The sequence below is a fragment of the Lissotriton helveticus genome, chromosome 10 (assembly GCF_964261635.1).
Source record: "Lissotriton helveticus chromosome 10, aLisHel1.1, whole genome shotgun sequence".
Taxonomy (NCBI): domain Eukaryota; kingdom Metazoa; phylum Chordata; class Amphibia; order Caudata; family Salamandridae; genus Lissotriton; species Lissotriton helveticus.
This window is the reverse complement of record NC_136071.1, coordinates 276,550,922-276,571,806: the sequence shown is the minus strand read 5'-3', so window position 1 is coordinate 276,571,806 and position 20,885 is coordinate 276,550,922. Positions and strand designations below refer to the sequence as shown.

The window sequence follows — 20,885 nt, the reverse complement described above, 5'->3', positions numbered from 1 at the left end:
TACATCCGATGATGACCAAGGGACAGCGAAGATCCTGGACCCTGACAGGGAATGGGAATATTACATTATTCCGGATCTCACCTCTCCTGTTCCAGAATCTGCGGATTCCCCTCCTGCAGATATTGGAGGCTTTCATAATCTAATGGAGAGAATTTCTAAGCGTTTCAATCTGACCATTCCATCTGTGCAGTCAGAATGTTTTTTATATGACTTTAAAGAACCATACAGTACGCTCTATCTCTATCGTGGGTCACTTCTGGGATCAGGGACTAAAGCTTATGAAGTCGCCTGCCACAGTCATACCTGTGCTTCTTCGTCTGGAGAAGTAGTACAAGGCTCTTGAAGATAGCCCCGCTTGTCTTGTCAGCCAGCCTAAACCGGATTCGGTAATTTCTCAAGCGGCCCAGAGAAGGTCTAAAAATCCGGCGGTCCCTCTCACCACGACACCGGATAAAGAGTGAAGGCGGTTGGATAATGCTGGAAAGAGGTTCTCTTCCATGTCAAGCCTCCTGGTCAGAGCAGCCAATGCCTTGGCAATTCTTGGAAGGTATGATCGCCAGATGTGGTGTGATCTGTCTCCTTATCTAGACCAGCTGCCGGAAGAAGCTAAAGCGGAAGCCAAGAAGATCCTCCAGGAAGGGGAGAGAACATCTTCAGAAATAATTGACTGCGCAATGGACATTGCCACTACAGCCTTCCGTTCCCTAGCAGGGGCAGCAGTCCTTCGACACCAAGGCTGGCTTTGTGCCACTTGGTTCCGGCCGGAAGTCCAAAACAAGATCATGCACCTTCCCTTTGACGGCGAGGCGCTCTTTGGGAAGCACATTGATGATGCGCTGCAAGACATAAAGAAAGACACGGAAACTGCAAAGTCCCTTGGGACTCTACAATACTGCAAAGTCCCTTTCCGTGCAGCGAGAATTAGAGGTGTTTCCTCCTACAGAGGAGGATATCAGCAGCAGCGCTATTCTTCTTACTCGCAGCCTTCTCAATCATACCTGCCGCAATATTCTCAACTACAGGGCCAGTCGTCTTCTTTCTCTCATTCATCATCTACAGGACGACAAGGGCGCCAGAGCAGGGATTGCTCTAAGCGCCTGTACCTGCTTCCTGGCTCTTCCTACTGGTACTTTACTGGCAACTTATAACATCAGATCAATGGGTTCTCAATATTGTTTGTCAGGCCATACCCTGGAATTTCAACATCAACCATCATCCAAAGCCCCTCGATCCAAACATCTACACCTTCTACGTGTAGAAGTACACCAACTACTTCTCAAAGAAACAATAGAACCGGTCCGTCGACCCCAACGGGGAAAAAGGATTCTATTCCCGGTTCTTTCTTGTTCAAAAGACCGTAGAAAAATGGCGCCCAATTTTAGACCTGAGGAAGCTAAACACCTATCTCATAAAACTCTTGTTTCGGATGGTCTCCTTACAGGACATTTTACGGCCCCTCAATCTGGGAGATTACATGGCCACCCTGGACCTCGAGGACGCATACTTTCATGTCCCCATCCACCCTGCCCACAGGAAGTTTTTACGCTTTACAGTATCCAAGAGCCACTTTCAGTTCAAGGTCCTGCCTTTCAGACTCCGATCCACTTCGCGGATTTTCACAACGGTCCTAGCCCCTGTTGCAGCTTTTCTCAGGAAACAGAAGCTCCAGTTCTTTCCTTGCCTGGACGACTGGTTGGTGAAAGCTCCGTCTCAACACGCAGCGGAAGAGGCTGTCAGAACATGCACACAGCTCTTCTGTCACCTGCGGCTCCAGCTCAACACGGAAAAGTCAGTCCTGTGCCCGTCCAAGTCTGTCCGTTTTTTGGGGGCCATTCTGTACACATCTTGCTGCAAAGTGTTCCCTTCAAAAGAAAGACAAACAAAGCTGATGACCTCTGCTCATCGGTTGCAACGAAAAGGGTCACTTTCAGTTCGCCTCTACAAGTCCCTTCTGGGTCAATCTTGTCCTGCATTCCTTTAATTCCCCACTGCAGGTTACGAATGCGCCCCCTCCAAGAACAACTGTATTTGCAGTGGCGCCAGGCAGAAGACTCTTGCGAACACAAGATCACAATCACTTAGCCTATGAAAGAGGTGGCAACGTGGTGGACGATCAGAGACAATATCCCTCAGGATCTCACCTTCAGGGTCACCCCAGCTACTCTAGTATTACAACAGACGCCTCACTAGAAGGCTGGGGAGCAGTCTTACAAGACCTTCAGGTAAGCGGCCGCTGGCTGCCCCAGCATCGCCTACTCCACATCAATCTGTTGGAGCTCAGGGCGATTCGTCTAGCCTTACAGGCCTTCCTTCCGTGGATTCAACGATCCTCTGTCCTGGTCTGTACGGACAACACAACGACCGTGCATTGCATAAACAAGCAGGGAGATACAAGGTCTCGTTGACTATCCAAGGAGGGTTAGGAAATTTGGGACTGGGCAATCCAACAGGAAATATCGCTCTCTGCGGAACATCTTCCATGTGACCTCAACAAGACAGCGGACACGCTCAGTCGTCTGAAATCAGTGGGCCACGAGTGGGATTTAGACCAAGACACTCTGGAGGAAATTTTCAGTCTCTGGGGCACTCCGCCTATAGACTTCTTTGACACTCCTGAAAACAAAAAATGCCGACCCTACGCAAGCAGGAGTCACCATCCTGGATCATTGGGGAATGCTCTTTCGATGGCCTGGTCAGGCGCCTTGGTCTACGCTTTTCCTCCAATCCCACTAATTCCCAGACTTCTCCGGAAGCTCAAGGAGGAACCCTGCAGAATGATTCTAGTGGCCCCAGCATGGCCCCACCAGTTTTGGTTTACGGAGCTTCTCCTGCTCTCCCTGGACCATCCGGTTCATCTGCACCCAATTCCTTCCCTGCTGACGATGTCCCAGGGCCAAGTGGTACACCCGTATCCGAGCTCTCTTCAGTTATCTGCATAGCTCCTGAGCACAGAGAATTTCAGAATCTAAATATCTCGGTAGAGTGCAGAGAGGTGCTTGCTCAAGCTCGAGCACCAAGTACGAATAAGACATATCGCTTAAAATTGAAGCATTTCTGCCTGTGGTGCCGGCAAGAGAAGATATATCCTTACTCTTCTGCTCCTCATCAGATTTTGCCGTACATTCTGGCATTGGCTAAATCAGATCTTGCTCATTCTTCTATCAAGCTGCACCTTGCGGCCATTTCTAGATTCAGACGGACTTCTTCTGGACCTTCTCTCTGGTCGACAAGATTGTAAAGCAATTTCTTAAAGGACTTTTTAGAGTTTTCCCACCAGTTAGGCCTCTACCGCCTCTGTGGCAGCTTAACTTAGTCCTTACTCAACTCATGAGGCCGCCTTTTAAACCAATTCATAGGGCGGACCTTAAATTCCTCTCATAGAAAGTGGCCCTCCTTCTCGCCTTAACATCGGCCAGAAGGGTAGGTGAACTGCACGCTCTCACTATTCAATAACCGTTCTTACAGTTTAAAAGAGAGACTTTGATTCTGAGAACGAATCCCAAATGTATCCCGAAGGGGCCTTCAGACTTTCATTTGAATGAACCAGTGATTCTCAAATCCTTTTCTCCTCGACCCACTACTCCATTGGAGAGGGCTCTACACTCACTGGACGTTCAAATGTGTCAGGAATTTTATCTTCAACTTACCAAAGACTTACGAAGATCAACACAGCTCTATGTCGCTTTCAGTGCGCCTCGCATGGGTTTCCCTCTCTCAAAGCAGGGTATTGCTCGATGGATTGCTAGCGCGATCCAATATTGTCACCATACGGCTGGTAAGCCCCTGGAGGGGCGGGTCCGGGTGCATTCTACGAGAGCTATATCTTCTTCAGTTGCTCTCTTCGCCGGAGTACCGATCAAGGACATTTGCAGAGCTGCAACATGGAGCAGTGCCCTTCCTTACCTTCACAAGGCATTACTGCTTGGACTCCTCCACGCGTAGTGATGCTGCAGTGGGACAGGCAGTCCTGAGGAACCTCTTTCAATAAGTGGTGAGCTTTCCCTTCTAACCCTCCTTCCTTTTATTGGTTATTCACACTTTTTGTAACTCTTGATGTTCACTTACTATTCTATGCCAAATCTTTGTATCTTTAAAGGTGCCAGTCTGAACTCTTACAGGCTGCTCTCCCTTCCCACCTAGAGCTTACACTTGTGATACTCGTTCATTTGGGTTTGGTCAGCTGGGGAGGTGGAAGTCAGAGGTCTCTGTACTCCGGCAGAGAGACTGCTCCTAATCAACTTGCTGGAGCTTCGAGTTGTCTGTTTGGCCCTCAAAGCCTACCTGCCATTCGTCAAGAGGAGTCTGGTGCAAGTTTTTACTGAAAACACTACTGCCATGTGGTGCTGCAACAAGCATGGTGGAATCGGGTAATCTGCCCTGAGCCAGGAGGCTCTGTGCTTCTGGAGATGTCTGGAACTAGATAACAGTTCACTGGTCAACTAACTTCATGGCAGGGTCCCTGAATGCTGACTAAATGAGCAGGTTTCTGCAGATCATGAGTGGAATCTCCGCCCTGCGGCTGTTCTGAAGCTTCCTCTTCAGTAGGAACTCCTGTCTCTGCAGCAAGGCAGAATCTTGCATCCAAATCTCCACAACTTCCTTGTGAAGAGAGTGAATGGTGGCAGTTGATTGTGTTTGAGTTGACGACCGACAGTAGATGTTACCCTTGCTCCTATATGCCCATTCATGATGCTCATCTACGTGGGGACGAATTGGCCGCTTGGTGTGGTGCCTGAGACACCGACCCCTTAGAAGCAATACTTTCAAATGTTCTTTTTTTTTCTTTCTCTCCTTAGTCTAAGGCCTTGCATGGGGTGCAGTGAAAGGGTACTTATTGGCCCTTTCAGCATTTCTGTATTTGGTGGACCAAGTGTCCTTGTTGAAGTCGCCATTTATTTTGAGTTTCATTAAAGATTTGACATGTTTCCTCCCTAACTGTTTCTGATACCTCATTGCAACCGTAACCTAGTCTTGTCATTCCTTATTTGTACACCCTTCAAGCCTATGCACAGCGGCTCCTTGAGGCTCTTGATGCTCTAACTGGTTTTCCTTATTGCCATCACATTGGCATGCCATGTGAAGAAGCTGCAGTGTTGTGAGTACAACCACTCTCCACTACCTTTTTTTCGGCTCCAATTTGGATGTTCGTGCATATGTTCATGAAGCACTACTGCATTGACAGAAAATTCTGAGCAGATTGCCATTTCTTTCACTTGGTTGTGAGGTCTTTTTGGTCTAAGTCCCCTCCCCAGGCCCTGCATCTTTGGCAGGTACTGCTATAGTATCCATTCTAATGTGAAGAATCTGCTGAAGTACCTATCAGAAGGACAATTTATTTAACTTGGGAAATGCTCTTTCTGGTGGATTCTCAGATTCCTCACTGCCCTCTCACCTTCCCGTTCTGTGTAGTGGCCTCTTTAACATCTAAAAGGTCCCAAGTTGGAGATCATCACACTGCCTCCAATAATTGTTTTACGCTGTAAGTCGGAGTGCTCGACAAGGGAAAGTGTCAAGAAACTAACGTCCGCTCACAGGGATGGCATTTACATGCACCTCTGTTCTGGCACGTGATTAAATGAAGCCTAGTCAGCGCTGCACAAAGCCACCTGTTCACTTCCGATCATTGCTGTTGAAATTCTCTCAATCCAGTCTCGCGACTGAGGTTGTTCTAATGGTTAGGAGTTCCCAGATAGAGAACACCCACCAGAAAGAGCACTTCTGAAAGTAACTAACTTGTTTTCAGGAAACTTATTTCTATGTTCCAGAAAGAGAGAATTATTTTTTGTAATCTCTTATGGCACCTTTTTATGAAGTTCAGGAGATGGTCTTAATAGGCTTATTTATCATGTTGTTTTTTTTATTTCAAATCTGTTTATTGAATGTTTGTAGAAGACCAAGATCACAAACAGCATAGAACACTGGGTACGCATTATGTCATTCTAAAGGTTCCTACAATAGCAAGAGAGTTGGGCAGTGAGTATGAGTAATACAGCATTACGTAGATTTGAGCTAGGAGAAAGCATCGTGTTAAAGCTAGATCATATGCAAGGCTCAGGTATCGCATAACATGAGGGATATTTGGGTATAAAGCTCAGCACTACACTGGTGAGGCAACTGCAATGTTCGCAGCAAGTGTTGGAAGTTCGTTAGTGATGACCAGATAGCAAAACATTTGGATTAACGAAGTAGCCAGGGGGTGAATCAAAAACAAGGGGGGCGGGGGTAGAGGAGTGAGCCTAGGGTCTTATCCAGGGGATCAAGTGCGCTGTTTAGGGAGGACTCCTGTCAGGGTCATTTGGTGAAGTTTCCAAATGGGGAGCTCCCCTAGTGTATGGCAAGAGTGTCGTCAAAAAGCTGGCTAGCCCGCAGCCGAGGCGGAGCATAGCATGAGTTCTCTAATCGGGAGAAATGATGAATGAGCGGCTGCCAGGTGTGTGAGAATTTGGTGTCTGTGAGATTAAGGCGGGCAGTCAATAGTTCCAGTGCCATAACCTGCCAAAGGCGCAGGAACCATACCGAGATGGGTGGGAGAGAGGGCTTTTTCCAGTAAAGGGCAATAGATTGTCTTGTTGCCCCTAGCCTCTGTGTATTGAAATGCCAGTCGGAGTGGGTCATGATGACAAGCCGTGGCAGTCTGATGCCTAGTAGGGTCACCATAGGGGAGCTTGGGATGGGGAAGCCCATTGTGTTGTTAATATGGCTAAGGACCTCTTTCCAGAATATTAACAGGGTGGGACAGGTCCACCAGATATGGGTAAAAAAAAGCCTACTGCTGCTTGGCATCGCCAACAAAGTGGGGAAAGGGTTAGGCAGAGTCTGGAGGCGCGCAGGAGTATAGTACCACCACGTCATGAATGTATAGGCTGATTCGCATTGGGGGATGCTTCTGTAAATTTTGGGATTTTCGTGTCAGAGCAGTTCCCAGCTGTCTGTGGTCACCTCCTCCTCAGTGTCTGTCCTCCACTGTTTCTGGTATGTGTGAGGCTGGATTTGGTGTGAGTGTTGTAGTACCTTGTATGTGCGTAATATTAAGTTCCGGGAGCTCTCGAAGGCTCGGGCCACGGCCTCAAAGGGGGTAAGCAATCTAGTTGCACCCTTCATGTTGTTGCGGGTGAGCAGCCAGTGGCGGAGTTGGTAGTACCACAATCTCGAGGATTTGTAATGTGAAAGGAATTCTTTGCTCAAACGTTTTTAGAGTGTTTCCCTCAAAGATGTCCTGAATTATGTGACATTCACCCTCTTTCCAGGAGAGGAATGTGTGTGGCTGCAAGAATGGTGGAAATGTGGGATTGTGTGCTATAGGAGTGTTGGGAGATGGGAATGATGTGAGAGCTCTAGAGAGAGCGATTTTTCCCAGATGTCGAGTACTGTTTTTGTTGGGGTGGCTATATACGCACTGCGAGGGTGCGTCGATCTGGGTAGCCAGGCCAGGTCCCCCAGAGGCCTGCAGGGGATGGCGTTGTCCACGTGGAACCGTTTTTGGCTGTAGCGGAGGTGGCAGGACCAGCAATATTCTAGAAAATTGGGGCAGGCCAGGCCCCCTCCATCTCAGGGGCGCATGAGTAGTTTATTTGAAAAGCGTGGGCGGCTTTTACCCCATATAAAAGAGTTTAGGTCTTGTTGGAGGCCCTGTATGTCTACCTGTGGTATCAGGGGGGGAAGGGTTTGGCATAAGTAGAGTACTTTTGGAAGGAGAGAATTTTGATCGCATTAAGAGGAGAGTGAGAGTTTCTTCCACCGGCGATATCTTCCCGGATGTCGTGTCAGCAGTTCGGCCAATTGGCCTGCTTCCAGGAAGACAATGAAGGGGTCAGATTGAGACCGAAGTATCGTATTGAGTGTTCAACCCAGTGTAACGGGACCAGTGCTTGTATTTGACGGACTTCTTTGGTTGGAAGGTTTAGGGCATGGGATTTGGCTCTATTCATTTTGAATCCCAACTCTTTTTCAAAAGAGCGGAGAAGCGAGGCAAGCACCGGTGTAAAGGAGCCAGGGGCAGTTAGTGAGAGTAAGAGGTCATTCGCAAAGAGTGACACTTTGTTTTCGTAGCCTCCAAAGAGAATACCAGATATGTCTGTTGATTGGTGTATTGCAATCGCTAGGGGTTCTACTGCCAAGGCACAGTGGAGGGGGGAAAGCGGGATCTCTTCCTGGTACCCTTGTGCACAGAGATGGGGGGTGTGAGTCGCCCATTGAAATGGATCCACGGTGTCGGGAGGACATAGGGTGCCATTAATTTAGAGATCATGACCAGCCTTGGGCCTATTTTATGTAGTACTGCACGTAAAAAGCACCAATCCATCCAATCAAACACTTTCTCTGCATCCAGGGACACCAGGCGGGCCAGAATATTTCTGCGTTGGACCTTCTCAATTAGATGGGCAATGCGACGTATGTGGTCTGCCCCCTATGGATGTCAGATGGATCTGACCTAATCTGGGTCTATCATTCCTGGGAGGTAGGATTCAAGGCGAGTTGCCAGAATCATACAGCTTCACATATGAGTTTAATGGGCAACAGGCCGATATGGTATGCAAAGTGAGGGGTCCTTCCCGTACTTGGGGATGAGAACCACCTCTTCTTCGGACATTGTAGGGGTGAGGCTCGAGGTTTTAGAAAAGTTATTAAAAAGATGTAAGAGGTGGCCCTGGAGTTGGGGGAGAAAAATGCGATAAAAAGCAACAGGAAGGCCGTCTGGCCCAGGGGTTTAGCCCGCCGGGAGCTGCATTAGTGCCCGGCTCAGTCCGTTTAGAGTGAATGGTTCCTGTAAGAGTTGTGCATGTTGGGGACTAATGGGTTCCCACGGGCAAGTGCCAAGGAAGGAAGCAATCTCCTCTGGCGCATGAGGGGTGTCAGCTTAAAGATCCTTGTAGAAGTCATAAAATGCCTGCCCCTTGTTGCACTCCGACGTGGCCCAGGAGTTATCAGCATATTCAATCGTAGGGGCATTGTCCCATCTTGTCTCCCTCCAACGAAGAATTTCTGTTTTAAGAGATAAGAGAGAGCATTCCACTTTATTAGTATGTTGAAGACGCAACTGTCTCCGGAGCACGGCAAGTTGCTTCTCATTTTGACCCAAGGGCATTCTATGATCCCTGTGTTCTAAGCCCTTAATGTCTTTGGCCAAGTTAGTTTCAGCCAGGGGAGCTTCTCTGCAACTAGCAGTGGCAATAGAGGAGATAACTGCCCGGATAGTCGCTTTAAAGGTGTCCCACCTAATGGGTGCAGGCGGTTCCGAGGTGTCATTCTCATTAAAGAAGGCCTCAATCGCCTGGCAAATGTCAGCTAAGTCTACCTGATCGCCTAAAACATGAAGCGGGAGCCGCAAGCGGATGACAATATTGTGCCTGGGGTCTGGTGCCTGGATTGTGGAAGGTTACAGCAATATAGGCGTGATCTGATAGGGAAATGTCGGATATCCCAGCTGATTCCATGGATCGGATCAAAGAGAGGAAACAATAATCAATCTCCGATTATGAGAGGTGGACATTGGGAAAAAGGAGTATCTCTGGTGTTGGAGAATAAATATCTCCAGGCGCCAGAGGCCAAGCTCAGAAAGATCTCATTTGAGGGCGGCCAACATAGCCCCAGAGCCCTGGTAGGAGGGGGCGCTGTTATCAAAGTCCAGATCCCATACCAAGTTAGTCGCCTCCAAGAATGACTGCTCCCTCAGAAGAGTCCTCAGGAAGGTGTCCTGCACTTTGTTGGGCGCATAGCTATTGAGAAGGGTTAAGGGTTGGGCGCCCAGGTGTGCCAGAACCTTTAGGAAGTGACCTTCAGTGGCCCGAACCACACGGGGGGCCCTTTTCACAGAATGGCTTTCGTTGGATTTCAACTCCCGCAGGTTTAGAGGAAGAGCAGGCCCAGTAGTGGCATGGATATTTGGGGTGCGTCATGATAAGTGTGTTGGCGGAGGTCAAATGTGTTTCTTGCAAGAATATAATGTCAGGGTCATGCATGAGTAAATGACACCTCTTGTTGGGTGAGTTAAGCCCTTTTACTTTGAGAGAGAGGAACTAAATAGGTGGACCCGTGGTCATCATGGTGGGGGGTGATGGAGAGCATTGTTGGGGCTAGAAGTGTGGGGGCCGTACCTCGCTGAGAATGGAGTGTGGATGTTAGGAATGAGAGTGCAATGACAGATCGCGTGTGCCTGGCTAGGTGAAGTGTTCCCAAGTGGAAAGTGCTTCGAGTAGGCTGTGGGGGGTTCCCTTAAATGAGCTTGCTCCAATCCCAATATGTAGGGTGCAGGAGGTGAGGGACAACAGTATCCCCAACAAAGAGCAGCCAACAGGACCTGTATAATTCAATATCATCTTGGAATAGCTCATAAGTCGGAACAGGAGCCATTCCAAAGAAGTCGCTCTTCTAGAAGACACTGTGGTTAACAGAGGCAGTTGGTCGATCTCCGCAACCAGTCTCTAGAGTTGGGGTAGAAAACACCAGCTATTTGTCTACCTGCATTCAGGAAGGGAGGCATATTAGTGTGTCCTGGATTACGAGATTTAACTGTAATATCTGTAGAAGCCTCCACGCCTGTGAGAGCAGGCATGATGAATATGTCTCAGTGGGCCGATAGTGTCTGAAGTGTGATGTTTGCTTTAAATCTCGTAGAGTTCCGGAGGCAAAAGTCTATGTATAGGGGGAACGGAGCAGAAGTAGCGCTAAGCCAGGCGTGGTTCAGTCCTAAGCTGCGGATGAGCTGGCTGGTGAGTGAGGGTCACTCATGGTGCGGAGGTGTTTGATAATGTCCTGCTTCACTTGGGAGGAGTCCTGTTCTTTATCTCCAGATCTGTACTGGGGGGAGGACAGTGGCCTTCTCCAGCCGTGTTGCCTCCCAAGTTGGACCCGTAGGGAGTAAGGCCTGACATCCGCGGGTACGTTGAGATTTGGAGACGTTTCTTTGCATCTCTCAGCGAGCAGAGGACCTGATGCTTGCTTGCCCTCCCAGGAAAAGATCAGTGCAAAGGGATGGCCCCATTGGTATTTGATTTTGAGGTCACGTAGCTTGTCAGTGACTGGTTTGAAGTCTTTGTGTCGACGAAGGGTAACCTGGGCAATGTCTTGAAAGACCTGGATCGGGTAGCCATTGTAAACTAGGTCCGTGACTCCACACACCTTCTGTGGGATAGCTTTTTTCTCCACAAAGAAGTGGACTCGTGTGAGGATATCCGGAGTGAAGTCTGGGTGACCCCCGGGGGCAAGTAACTCAATGGGCTCTGTCCAAGGCTGGGGGAGAGGCATAGTCATCTGCCCTGATTATCTGCAGGAGGTCTGCAATAAAGGCCAAATTGTCTTGACCCTCTGCTCCGTGTGGGACCCCTCTGATGTGGATGTTGTTACATCGCTTCTGTTCTCCAAGTCCTCCTGCTTCAGCAGAAGTTTGATATGTTGGTCCTAGAGTTCTGCCATCCTGCGCCACAGGCTCTCATGGTCCTCCACTCGGGCATCCATCTTGTGCTCCTGGTCATCCACCTCACACCTGATACCTGTGACATCTTGACGGATCTCCCGCAGGCCAGCTTTAACTGGTTTTTGAGGGATCCGATTTCCGCCTTGATTTCCTGTAAAAAGGAGCTCCTGAAGGACTGTGTAATCAGGCCGATGTCGAGCCTTAAGCAGCCGTGGCTCCCGGAGGGTCAGAGGCAGGTGGTGGCGGAGGGTTGGTTTTCAGCCATAGGGAAGCCACAGAGTTGTCCTTAGCCGGGGTAGGCAAGGGGTCTTTACCAGACTTGCAGCGTGGCATGGCGACGCGATTACCAGTCAGAAGGGACTCCATGTGATCGGGCCCAGCCGGCCAGAGAGAAGAGCGAGGTGCTGCTCGCAATTCTAGTATCGCTAAGAGAAGGGGAGACAGCAGTGCTTCATGGTAGCTGGCACAAGCCAAGCGGGGTCGGAGTCAGGGGCGATCAGCGGAATCCTGCTGGACAATGTGGGGGCCGGATCCACTAAATAGGAGTGAGTTCAGAAGTATGAGAGTTTCCTCTGGTCCTTTGTAGGTGGCTTCAGGTGGCCGAGGGCAAGGTGTAAAATGCAGAGTGGCTAGATGGAGGGGTCCCAGTTGAGCCCTTCATGCTGGTGTGGTAGCCTGCCCTCCCTCCTCCCCCCCCCCCCCCCCCCCCCCCCCACGGCCAGCTATCCACCCCTGCCTATTGGATAGTTAGTGCCCAGGCAGCCAGAGAGGATGGAAGGGCCCCACGTGGGACTCAAAGGAACAGCAACTCCCAATGTCTCACCCCCCATCTTCGAGTCACCCCTAGTCTCAGGGTCTGGGTGGCCATAGCCAAGCCCCGCAGCGAGGGTCTCACCGGTGTAACAGCCGTGCACTCTGGGCAGAATGTTTTTTGTTTGTGGGGGCCTCGGTAGTCCCCACGCATCTGCAGGAATGGCAGACCCCAGATTTCCACGATTAGCCAACAGAGGGGACTTCCAAAGTAGGCAGGGGAGTGCACAGACTTGCTGCATGATCCCCACAGCGGTCCCCCAACCCCAGAGACCAGAGGAGTGGGCCTCAGAGGGGGGAGGCTCCGCACCAGTCACATTATATCCTCCATGCAAACAGGAAAGTTGGACTTCAGGTCCACAGGAGGGGCCCACCAGGGAGGTAGAGGGGTCGTGGAAAGCCCCGCTGCGCGGACCCCGCAGCCGATCCCTCTTACCTCAGCAAGCACTACTTGTGGTCGTGTTGTTGCTGGAAGGCGAGCCGGTGGGAGCAGGTAGAGCAGGGGGAGCACCAGTCAGGAGAGCTGGAGAATGGCAATTTGATGGTTGTCAACAGAGCTCCAAGTGAGCGCGGGCCGGTTCTGATCTCGCGATTTACTGTGAGAAAGACCTAGTCTGGTTCTGTTCACTTCAGTCTTGACAAGTCTTAATGCTTCTGCTAAGTCCACCTCAGTCAAAAGGGATGTGACAAGCGACACAAATGTGTCTGTCTGTGGTTACCATTTTGCAGATCCACTTTAAAATCTTATAGATATGTTTCGATGCCTTGCCTTGAATTCTCTTGTGGATATTTTAGCTTAATTTAGACAGGGTAATTAAATTGTGTATTCTGCAATCTGATCAGTTCTGAACCCAAACATTGACGAAGTGTGCCCTGTGTAGTGTAGGGCTAGTCTCATTATTTAATGGCCCACAGTCAATCGATAGTGTGGATTCAGGGTAGATCAGTTCATTTTAACCCCTGGAGATTGATGAAGGTCTATTGTTCAAAGCAGATCGTGACATAGTAGTATGATTTGAATTTCTTCACTTGTCAACATATAAATGGGCAAGTAATTGATTATCAAATATTGAACGCATCCAGTGGTACCAGTTGACAGTAAGTCAGAGCCTGTAACTGTAAAAGTTTGATGCGGTCCAAATATGCTTTGGACCCCGTGATGTAGAATCAAGCTGTGAAGTACAGAGATCCACCACATTCCTACAGTGGTCTGACATAACTGTATTCCTTGAAACGCTAAGTAAATGTTCTTGTTGTTGTCTTATGTTTGTTAGGTTGTCACTTTAGTAGCCAAGATGGAAAGACTACGTGGTTCATCACTTCATGGTAATATATCGCTTGCTCTGGAGCATCATTTGGAATCCATTCATGTTACGCAAGCACGTCGCAAAGATGAGATTGTTAATGCCACTAACCGGCAGAGGCAGGGGGCGCCCCGTTACAATAATGAAAAAGGTAATTCTTCTTTCTCATTTTATAAGTTACTAGAAATAAAAAATATTGTGAGGATGTACTAAACAATAACATCTTTGATGAGTATTTGCACTGTAAATCCTTGTATGTTTTACATAAGGATTTGGGGATATGATATTGGTTTAATCCACTTTTCCTCATCTTTGTTACTCAAGTCTCATCTCTAATTGAGAACGTTTTAGATTGTCTCTAAATATTGCTTTCTGTTTAAGTACAGATATCCTGAGCCCCTATTTTAAATAAGAAACTCCAGACCTGTACCCTGTGTTTCTGTGTATTACCCCAAAAAGCCACGTACAACACGATTACACTTGCTTTTACTTCTGAAACCTGAGTCACTGGCACCAAATGGTCTTATTGACTTCTTGATGTGGTAGGGGAGATGATAGTGAGCTTTCTGAGAACATTCTATGCTACAACCCTTGGAAACAGTAAATGCATAGATAGTATGTGTTTTCTTCAACGAAGGACTCACAAGGTTGATTGAGAGAACATTTAAAAGCTGCAAAGGGCAACTCTTCAGTATTCTCTGCTGTTTTTCAATTATGTAGCCTATTTAAGAAGGGTTTATGCCTAATATAGTTCTGGAAAGTTAATTTTAATTTGTAGTATAATCCAGCATTTTGCTGCTGGCTTAATGGCATGAGCATGTCAGCTCTTTAACCTTTTAACAGTACCTCTGGACTTGAATGAATTTCTGGGCTATTCTCTCTATAGTTTAAGTACTGTGAATGTTAAACCCAAAAGGTCAAAGGTTTCTGTACTTTCCATAATGTTACCGTTGACTCTGAACGGTCTCTTTTTGGGCACCTCTGGCAAAACTCTAAAACATTTTAGTTGTTTTATTTTATGGTGAGCACTTGCTCAGTCAAAGAACCTGGACGCTTTCCAATCCAGTTTCAGAAAAGGATGCAGCACCGAAACAGCTATGCTCAATATTACTGATGACATTCATCACTCTCTTGACAAAGGTGAATCCTCACTACTAATCGTCTTAGATCTCTCTGCTGCCTTTGATACGGTACACCATCCCACCCTACTTAACACTCTTAAAGATCGCTTTGGTTTTGAAGGCACTGTACTCAAATGGTTCTCCTCGTTCCTCCAAAATAGATCACAACAAATTAAGCTCAATCACTGCCTATCCAAAGCGCAACCTGTCTCACTCGGTGTCCCTCAAGGGTCTATCCTCTCTCCAACCCTATTCAATCTTTTTATGGAAACACTCGCCCTCATTCTCAAATAAGCCAAAATCAGCTACCACCTCTACGCCGACGATACTCAACTATACTACAAGATTAAATCCCACAACGACATCCTTCACCTCAATGACACGTTGATTAAAGTCCAAAACTGTTTCCAGCTCAATCATCTCAAACTTAACCCGAAAAAAAACGAAATCATCCTTTTCACTCCTAGAAACAATTCCCTGCCCATTCAACTTTGGATCAGCGATATCAATGCTCTCAATTGCTCCCTCTCCACCACCAATTCTGTCAAATCCCTAGGTATCAGCATCGACCAAAATCTTACTCTCATCCCCCACATCAAAAATGCAGCAAAAAGTGCTCTTTTCACCCTAAACCACCTCAAAAAAAGTTAAACCTTTCATCACAGCCGATGATTTCAAAATCGTTGTCCAATCTCTTGTACTATCCAGGATTGACTATGGTAACGCCACTCTGGCCGGCACCCCTAAAGTCCACCTTGCACCGATTAAATCTGTCCTCAACCTAGCTGCTAGACTTATTTCTGACTAAAAAATTTGACCTCATCTCTCCTGTCCTCAAAAACCTAAACTGGCTCCCTATTGAAGGTCGATCCACCTACAAGATTGCATGCATTACGCATAAAGCCCTTCACCAAAACACCCCCTCTTACCTTTCAAGTAAACTACAAAAAGCAGGATGCTCTAGGTCCCTGAGGAGCACAAACTCCCTTGTTCTTATCCCTCCTAAACTTAAATGTAAAAAGACCCAATCATGTGCGTTCTCTGGTAATGCCCCGACGATCTGGAACTCACTCCCAAAAGACCTTCGCTGCAACCCCTCTTTCCCTCTCTTCAAAAAAAGACTCAAAGTACTTCTCCTCAATAAATATTGGGGTTCCTAATGCTACGGACCTTGACCCTGCGCATTACCTCTCTGCTCTGAATCGCTCTTTCACACAGCCCCTCTCCCCCTTCCATCTCACTCTCCCTCACCTCACCCCCTCCTACTTTAGCTCTAATTTCAACTCCCCCTGTCCCCTCTACTATTCCTCTTTTCCTTTCCCCCAGCACTCATGTAACGCAAGGTTTTTATCTCCTTTTTAATTTACTGTTCTTTGTCAATTATATATTGTATCTCATTATGTTCATGTTTATCCCTATGTAAAGCGCTCTGATACTCTTGGGTCCAGCAGCGCTATATAAAACCTTGTAAATAAATAAATAAAAATAAATAAAGGTGAATCGATCCAAATCATCCAGTGGCTATATGAAAAGATACAAACCCTTACCCGTCTAGGTGACATGCTTCATCAGGTTGTTCCTCATCTGGACTCCAACCCTGGTAGTGTAGATGGACTCCATAAGCTAGGAGCTCTTGGAAATCTTGTTTTGAAAGGAGATGCATAAGATGGACAGTGAGATCCACAAACAAAGAAATAAAATAACCTAAAGGTAAACCAGAAATAACTTTATTTGGATTCCGTACGTTAAGTTAAAAACAAGAATGCTGGGACATGTAAAAGACAATCAAGGATTCTCAATTTTCATGGTTAGCATGTTTCAGCTATCAGTTTAATCCTCATGCCAGGTCAGCGGTTTTGTTCAGGACCTGGACCCTTGTGTGCCCTTACCCTAACATACTCTGCACATAGGTATGGAAAAGGTGTAGGGTACTAGTGCAAACAAAACACAACACATTAATTATGTATACTCACAAACTATCAACTACTAAGGTTTTAGTTCAACCTGTAATGAGACTCTGTACAGAAAATAGAATTTAAGGTTGTCATTCGTGCATTTCAGATTACACGTTGGTGTTTGTATTGAATATTACGTTTCCCCATAACAAAATCAAGCTAATACAAAACACCCCAAAAATTCCACACATATGTGTCTAGAAAGCAACTTCTTATTGTAGGGAAAGAGGACTCCAAGAAAGAGACCCCACAATAACTCGTAGTCATACACTGGAACAAAAACATAATGCTACTTCACTAGTGTAGGAAACTTATGGAGCTGGAAAGATCCGCTGTTCCAGTAAGAAAAATGCAACCCGTCATGAGGAATTATCAGCCATTTGACCTAAATATTCTATGCGCCTTCGGGAGAATCAGGGTTTTATCCAGATCATTGTTTAAAAGGTACACCCAAGATGCCTCAGTCACGTATACTTCAATGCGTCATGTGTGAGGTCGTGTGTGTACTGATTCACATTATTGTTCTCTTTTAATCCAGTAGCCTGATTGTTCCCATTCCCAAGGCTATAGTAAATGAAGTGAAAGGGACAGGTGGCCCTAAAGTACCAGTTTAATGAGAAGTAGAAACAATGGCACATATTAAAGTTTCGTCCCTCATGAGGAGCAGTCTCGAACATTATAATCATGTTCAATTCTTGAGGTTATACAGTTAGGGTTTGAAAATTAGAGGGAAGGCTAGCAGCAGTATATTGAAGCACGGTTTACAAAAACACCATGGAACAGAACTCCTAAAGGAATTGATGTCCCTACTAGTATGCATTATACATTACATCCTGAAACCAAATGTCACTACAAGTCTTATAGTAGACGAACCACTAAGTAATTGGGACAGAGCTTATGCCACGACATCGGTGTTTGCAGGCTTTATTGTGTTCCAGGTGGGGTTCACGGTATGTCCTTATTTAAACCCATTAGCAGGGTGCTCATATTATGGGCCCATCTTTGTTTTTCAGTAATAGTTGCTGTTGTATTGAAAATTGATGACTGATAGCGTGGTAAACTTTCAAGTAAGACCTAAGTTCAACCACCTTCTTTATGTTTTAACTCCAGATAATGTTTGGTCATATGGCTGTTATTTTGTTTTCACCTAAAAGTACTTCTGTGCTCCATTATCTTTATCCACGTTTTCCTTGTTGTCGTGCTGATGTAGCATGGTTTGTAGCAATAAGTGATTTGATTTATACAGGGTTTTATGTATTGCATTTAGGATGGGATATCTGATAGAGACATCTAGCTGCAGATTCCTTACCTTTAAACTTCCAGGCTTAATCCGGAAGATTTTTCCTAGGAGTGCCCCTGCACGCCGGTAGGTGGAGTTGGCCCACTCCCCATGACGTCTATGTCGATCGTTGTCGTTGTGATGTCTGCGTCGTCAATATAACCGCCACCCCGCTGACGTCAGTTATCATCTTTCCCCGCCAGCCAGCGCCGATCCGTTGAAGATAACTACCCCCTGTTAAATTTTGCCAGACTTTTAAAAAACTTTTTTCTCTGCTTTTCTGGTGTGTAGGAAATGTCAAGTAAGAAGACCTCAGGGTTCAAGCCTTGTGGCGCCTGTCACTGTGCCATGTCAGTCACTCAGTCATACTCCGACTGCCGGGCCATGATGCCGAAGGCTTTGAGGGAGCTGTCCCTAAAGCCGCTAGCGGCCTGGAGTCCAGCACCGCAGAAGTTGCATTGTCGGTCTCGATCCCGGTCCAGGTCCCGGTCGAGAGGAAGGTCTGAGCACCGCTCCTACAAATCGAAATCCTCTTCGTCAAAGTCAGGTAAGAGGCACCATAAAAATACAAGAAGTCGAAGCGTGCTGCGACTTCACGCCACCCATCTCGTGACGCAATGGAGGAACCTCAGCATTTGAGGCCCAGCTCCGCCGGTGCCTGGATCAACTCTGCTTTTCCCCACCTTTCCGGGAGCGACCCCCGCCCAACTTAAGGAGTTCTATGACACCATGTGTGCCATATTTGGGCAGCCTGACCCTGCCGGCGCACCTTCGGGCCCCGCAGGAGCTGATGATGGAGGAGTTCCCATTGGACCAGTGCCTGCGGAGCCAGTACCTCCTTAGCAAGCTTCCCCCGGTGGTCCTCTGTGTCGCCGGTGCTCACTGACGGCACCTCCCCGATCTTCATTACCGACAACACTGAGCTGGTCAGGTGACCTCCAACGCCGAGACCGGTGCTGACAGAGCCGTACAGCTCCATGCCGTTCAACCTGCCCTATTCTGAAGGGTTAGGGTTGGATGAAGAGGATTGGGAGGGGAAGCAGAATCCCTTTTTGAAATCCTGCACCCGCAAGATATGGACTGGTACGAGGAACTGGGTGATGCCAGTGGTTTGAACATCACCCCAGACTCTGGCATGCTGTCTCAACCTACCCTGGCTACGAAGGAGGGGGCATCATTTGCTGTGGAGTGGGTAGGGCTGTGTAGGTCATGGACCTGCAGCTCACTACGGTGGCAGTCAAGACTAACATCTTGATGGAGGTCCTGTAGCCTGGGTTCTCCAGCTCGGAACCTTTACTGCCCTTTAATGAGGCCTTAAAGGACATCCTTCTGGGCACTTGGTCAAAAACCCAGCACAGCAGCTCCTGTGAATAGGACGATTGCCCGCCGCCATCATCCTGCACCGGGCGACTCAGTTTTCCTCACCAGCCACCCCACCCCACCAAGCTTGGTGGTCCATGTTTCCACTTCCAGTGGTGCGTTTTCTACCGCACTTCTAGACAGGGAATCCAAGAGACTGGAGAGTTTTTGGAAAGAACATTATTTATTCTGCTAGTCTGGCATTGGGGTCGGTGAACATTGTAATTCTTTTGGGCCATTTTTCCCATTTGATATGGGACACAGTTGTGCAGGTGCTGCCCAGAGTCTCTGAGGAGGACCGGGCTCTACTCTCCCAAGCTATTTCAGACGGGAGAGATGCAGCAAAGTTCACCATCAGATGTGGCTTGGACTTGACAGACTCGCTGGGCAGATCGATTTCCATGACGGTGGCCGTACGTCGCCACTTCCAGCTGAGGCCATCTGGTTTTTCGCGGGATGTCCGAGCTAACCTCATGGACATGCCCATCGATGGCTCCTGTCTCTTCGGAGACAAAGCAGATGCTGCCTTTGATCATTTCAAGGACTCGCAGGCCACGGCCAAGTTCTTGGGCCTCACCACAACTTTCTGGCCCGCATCTGCCTTTCTCTCCTTTCGTGGCTATGGAAGGGGCTACCAACTGCACCATCCCTTTCAGGTCAGCGGGCCTGCAAGTTCAGCTACCTCTGCGGGGCCGTGGACGTGGTTCACCCCGACCCCGTGGGTTTGGATGCCAGAAGTCGTGCCAAGCCACAATCCCCTTGTCCACCGCAAAACCTTCCTAGTCCAATACCCCAGGATCATTCACAGTCAGTCGGTGGCAGAGAGCACCACCATCTCTACTACTGGAACATCACATCGGACAGGTGGGTGTTTCATATAGTCCAAAGGGGCAACTCCCTCCCCTTCCAGACTTCACCTACACCTACGCCTCCAGTGTACGATGAGCTGACGGAGGATCACCTTCCCCTACTCCGCGAGGAAGTCAAGACTCTCTTGGCCAAGGGAGCTATAGAGAGGGTTCCTGGGCCAGAAATAGGCTGTGGTTGTTATTCCCACTATTTTCTGGTCCCAAAGAAGGGCGGAGGCCTTTGTCCTATCCTAGACCTCGGAATCCTCAACTACTTCCTCAAAAAAAGTTCAAGATGCTCACCATAGCTCAGGTCCTGTCTGCCCTGGACCCCAGACACTGGATGGTAGTGTTGGACTTGCAGGATGCCTATTTTCATATCCCGTCCATGGTCACTAGCGGCGTTAAAAATGGGCCACAAGCACTTTTAATTTGCAGTGCTCCCCATCGGCCTCACCAGCGCCCCTCGGGTGTTCACAGAGGTGATGGCGGTGGTCGCAGCCCATCTGAGGAGATCGGGGATTCCAGTATTTCCCTATCTCGACAACTTGTTGTTGAAGGCGGCCTCTTCCCAAGCAGTTGTCTCCCACCTCCAGACTACGGCGAACCTCCTGCATTCGCTGAGGGTTCACTATCAAGTTGCTGAAGTCACACCTGACTCCCTCTCAGACGCTCCCTTTCATTGGAGCTGTTCTAGACACGATGCAGATTTTGGGCATATCCTCAGGAACGGCGAGTCCAGGATATTCAGGCTATGACACCGATGTTTCAGCCTCTATCCTGTATTTTGGTGAGA

At 48.0% G+C, this 20,885-nt stretch overlaps 1 protein-coding gene across 2 annotated transcripts in view; it reads left to right on the top strand.

Annotated features, from left to right (window-relative positions):
* Positions 1–20,885, top strand: part of LOC144786252 (meiosis-specific coiled-coil domain-containing protein MEIOC-like) — a 262,476-nt gene that overhangs the window by 168,173 nt on the left and 73,418 nt on the right. For both annotated transcript variants that reach the window (XM_078665297.1, XM_078665298.1), the window contains exon 6: positions 13,498–13,678. In XM_078665297.1, the coding sequence (XP_078521423.1) occupies positions 13,498–13,678 (181 nt within the window). The remainder of the gene's footprint in view (positions 1–13,497; positions 13,679–20,885) is intronic.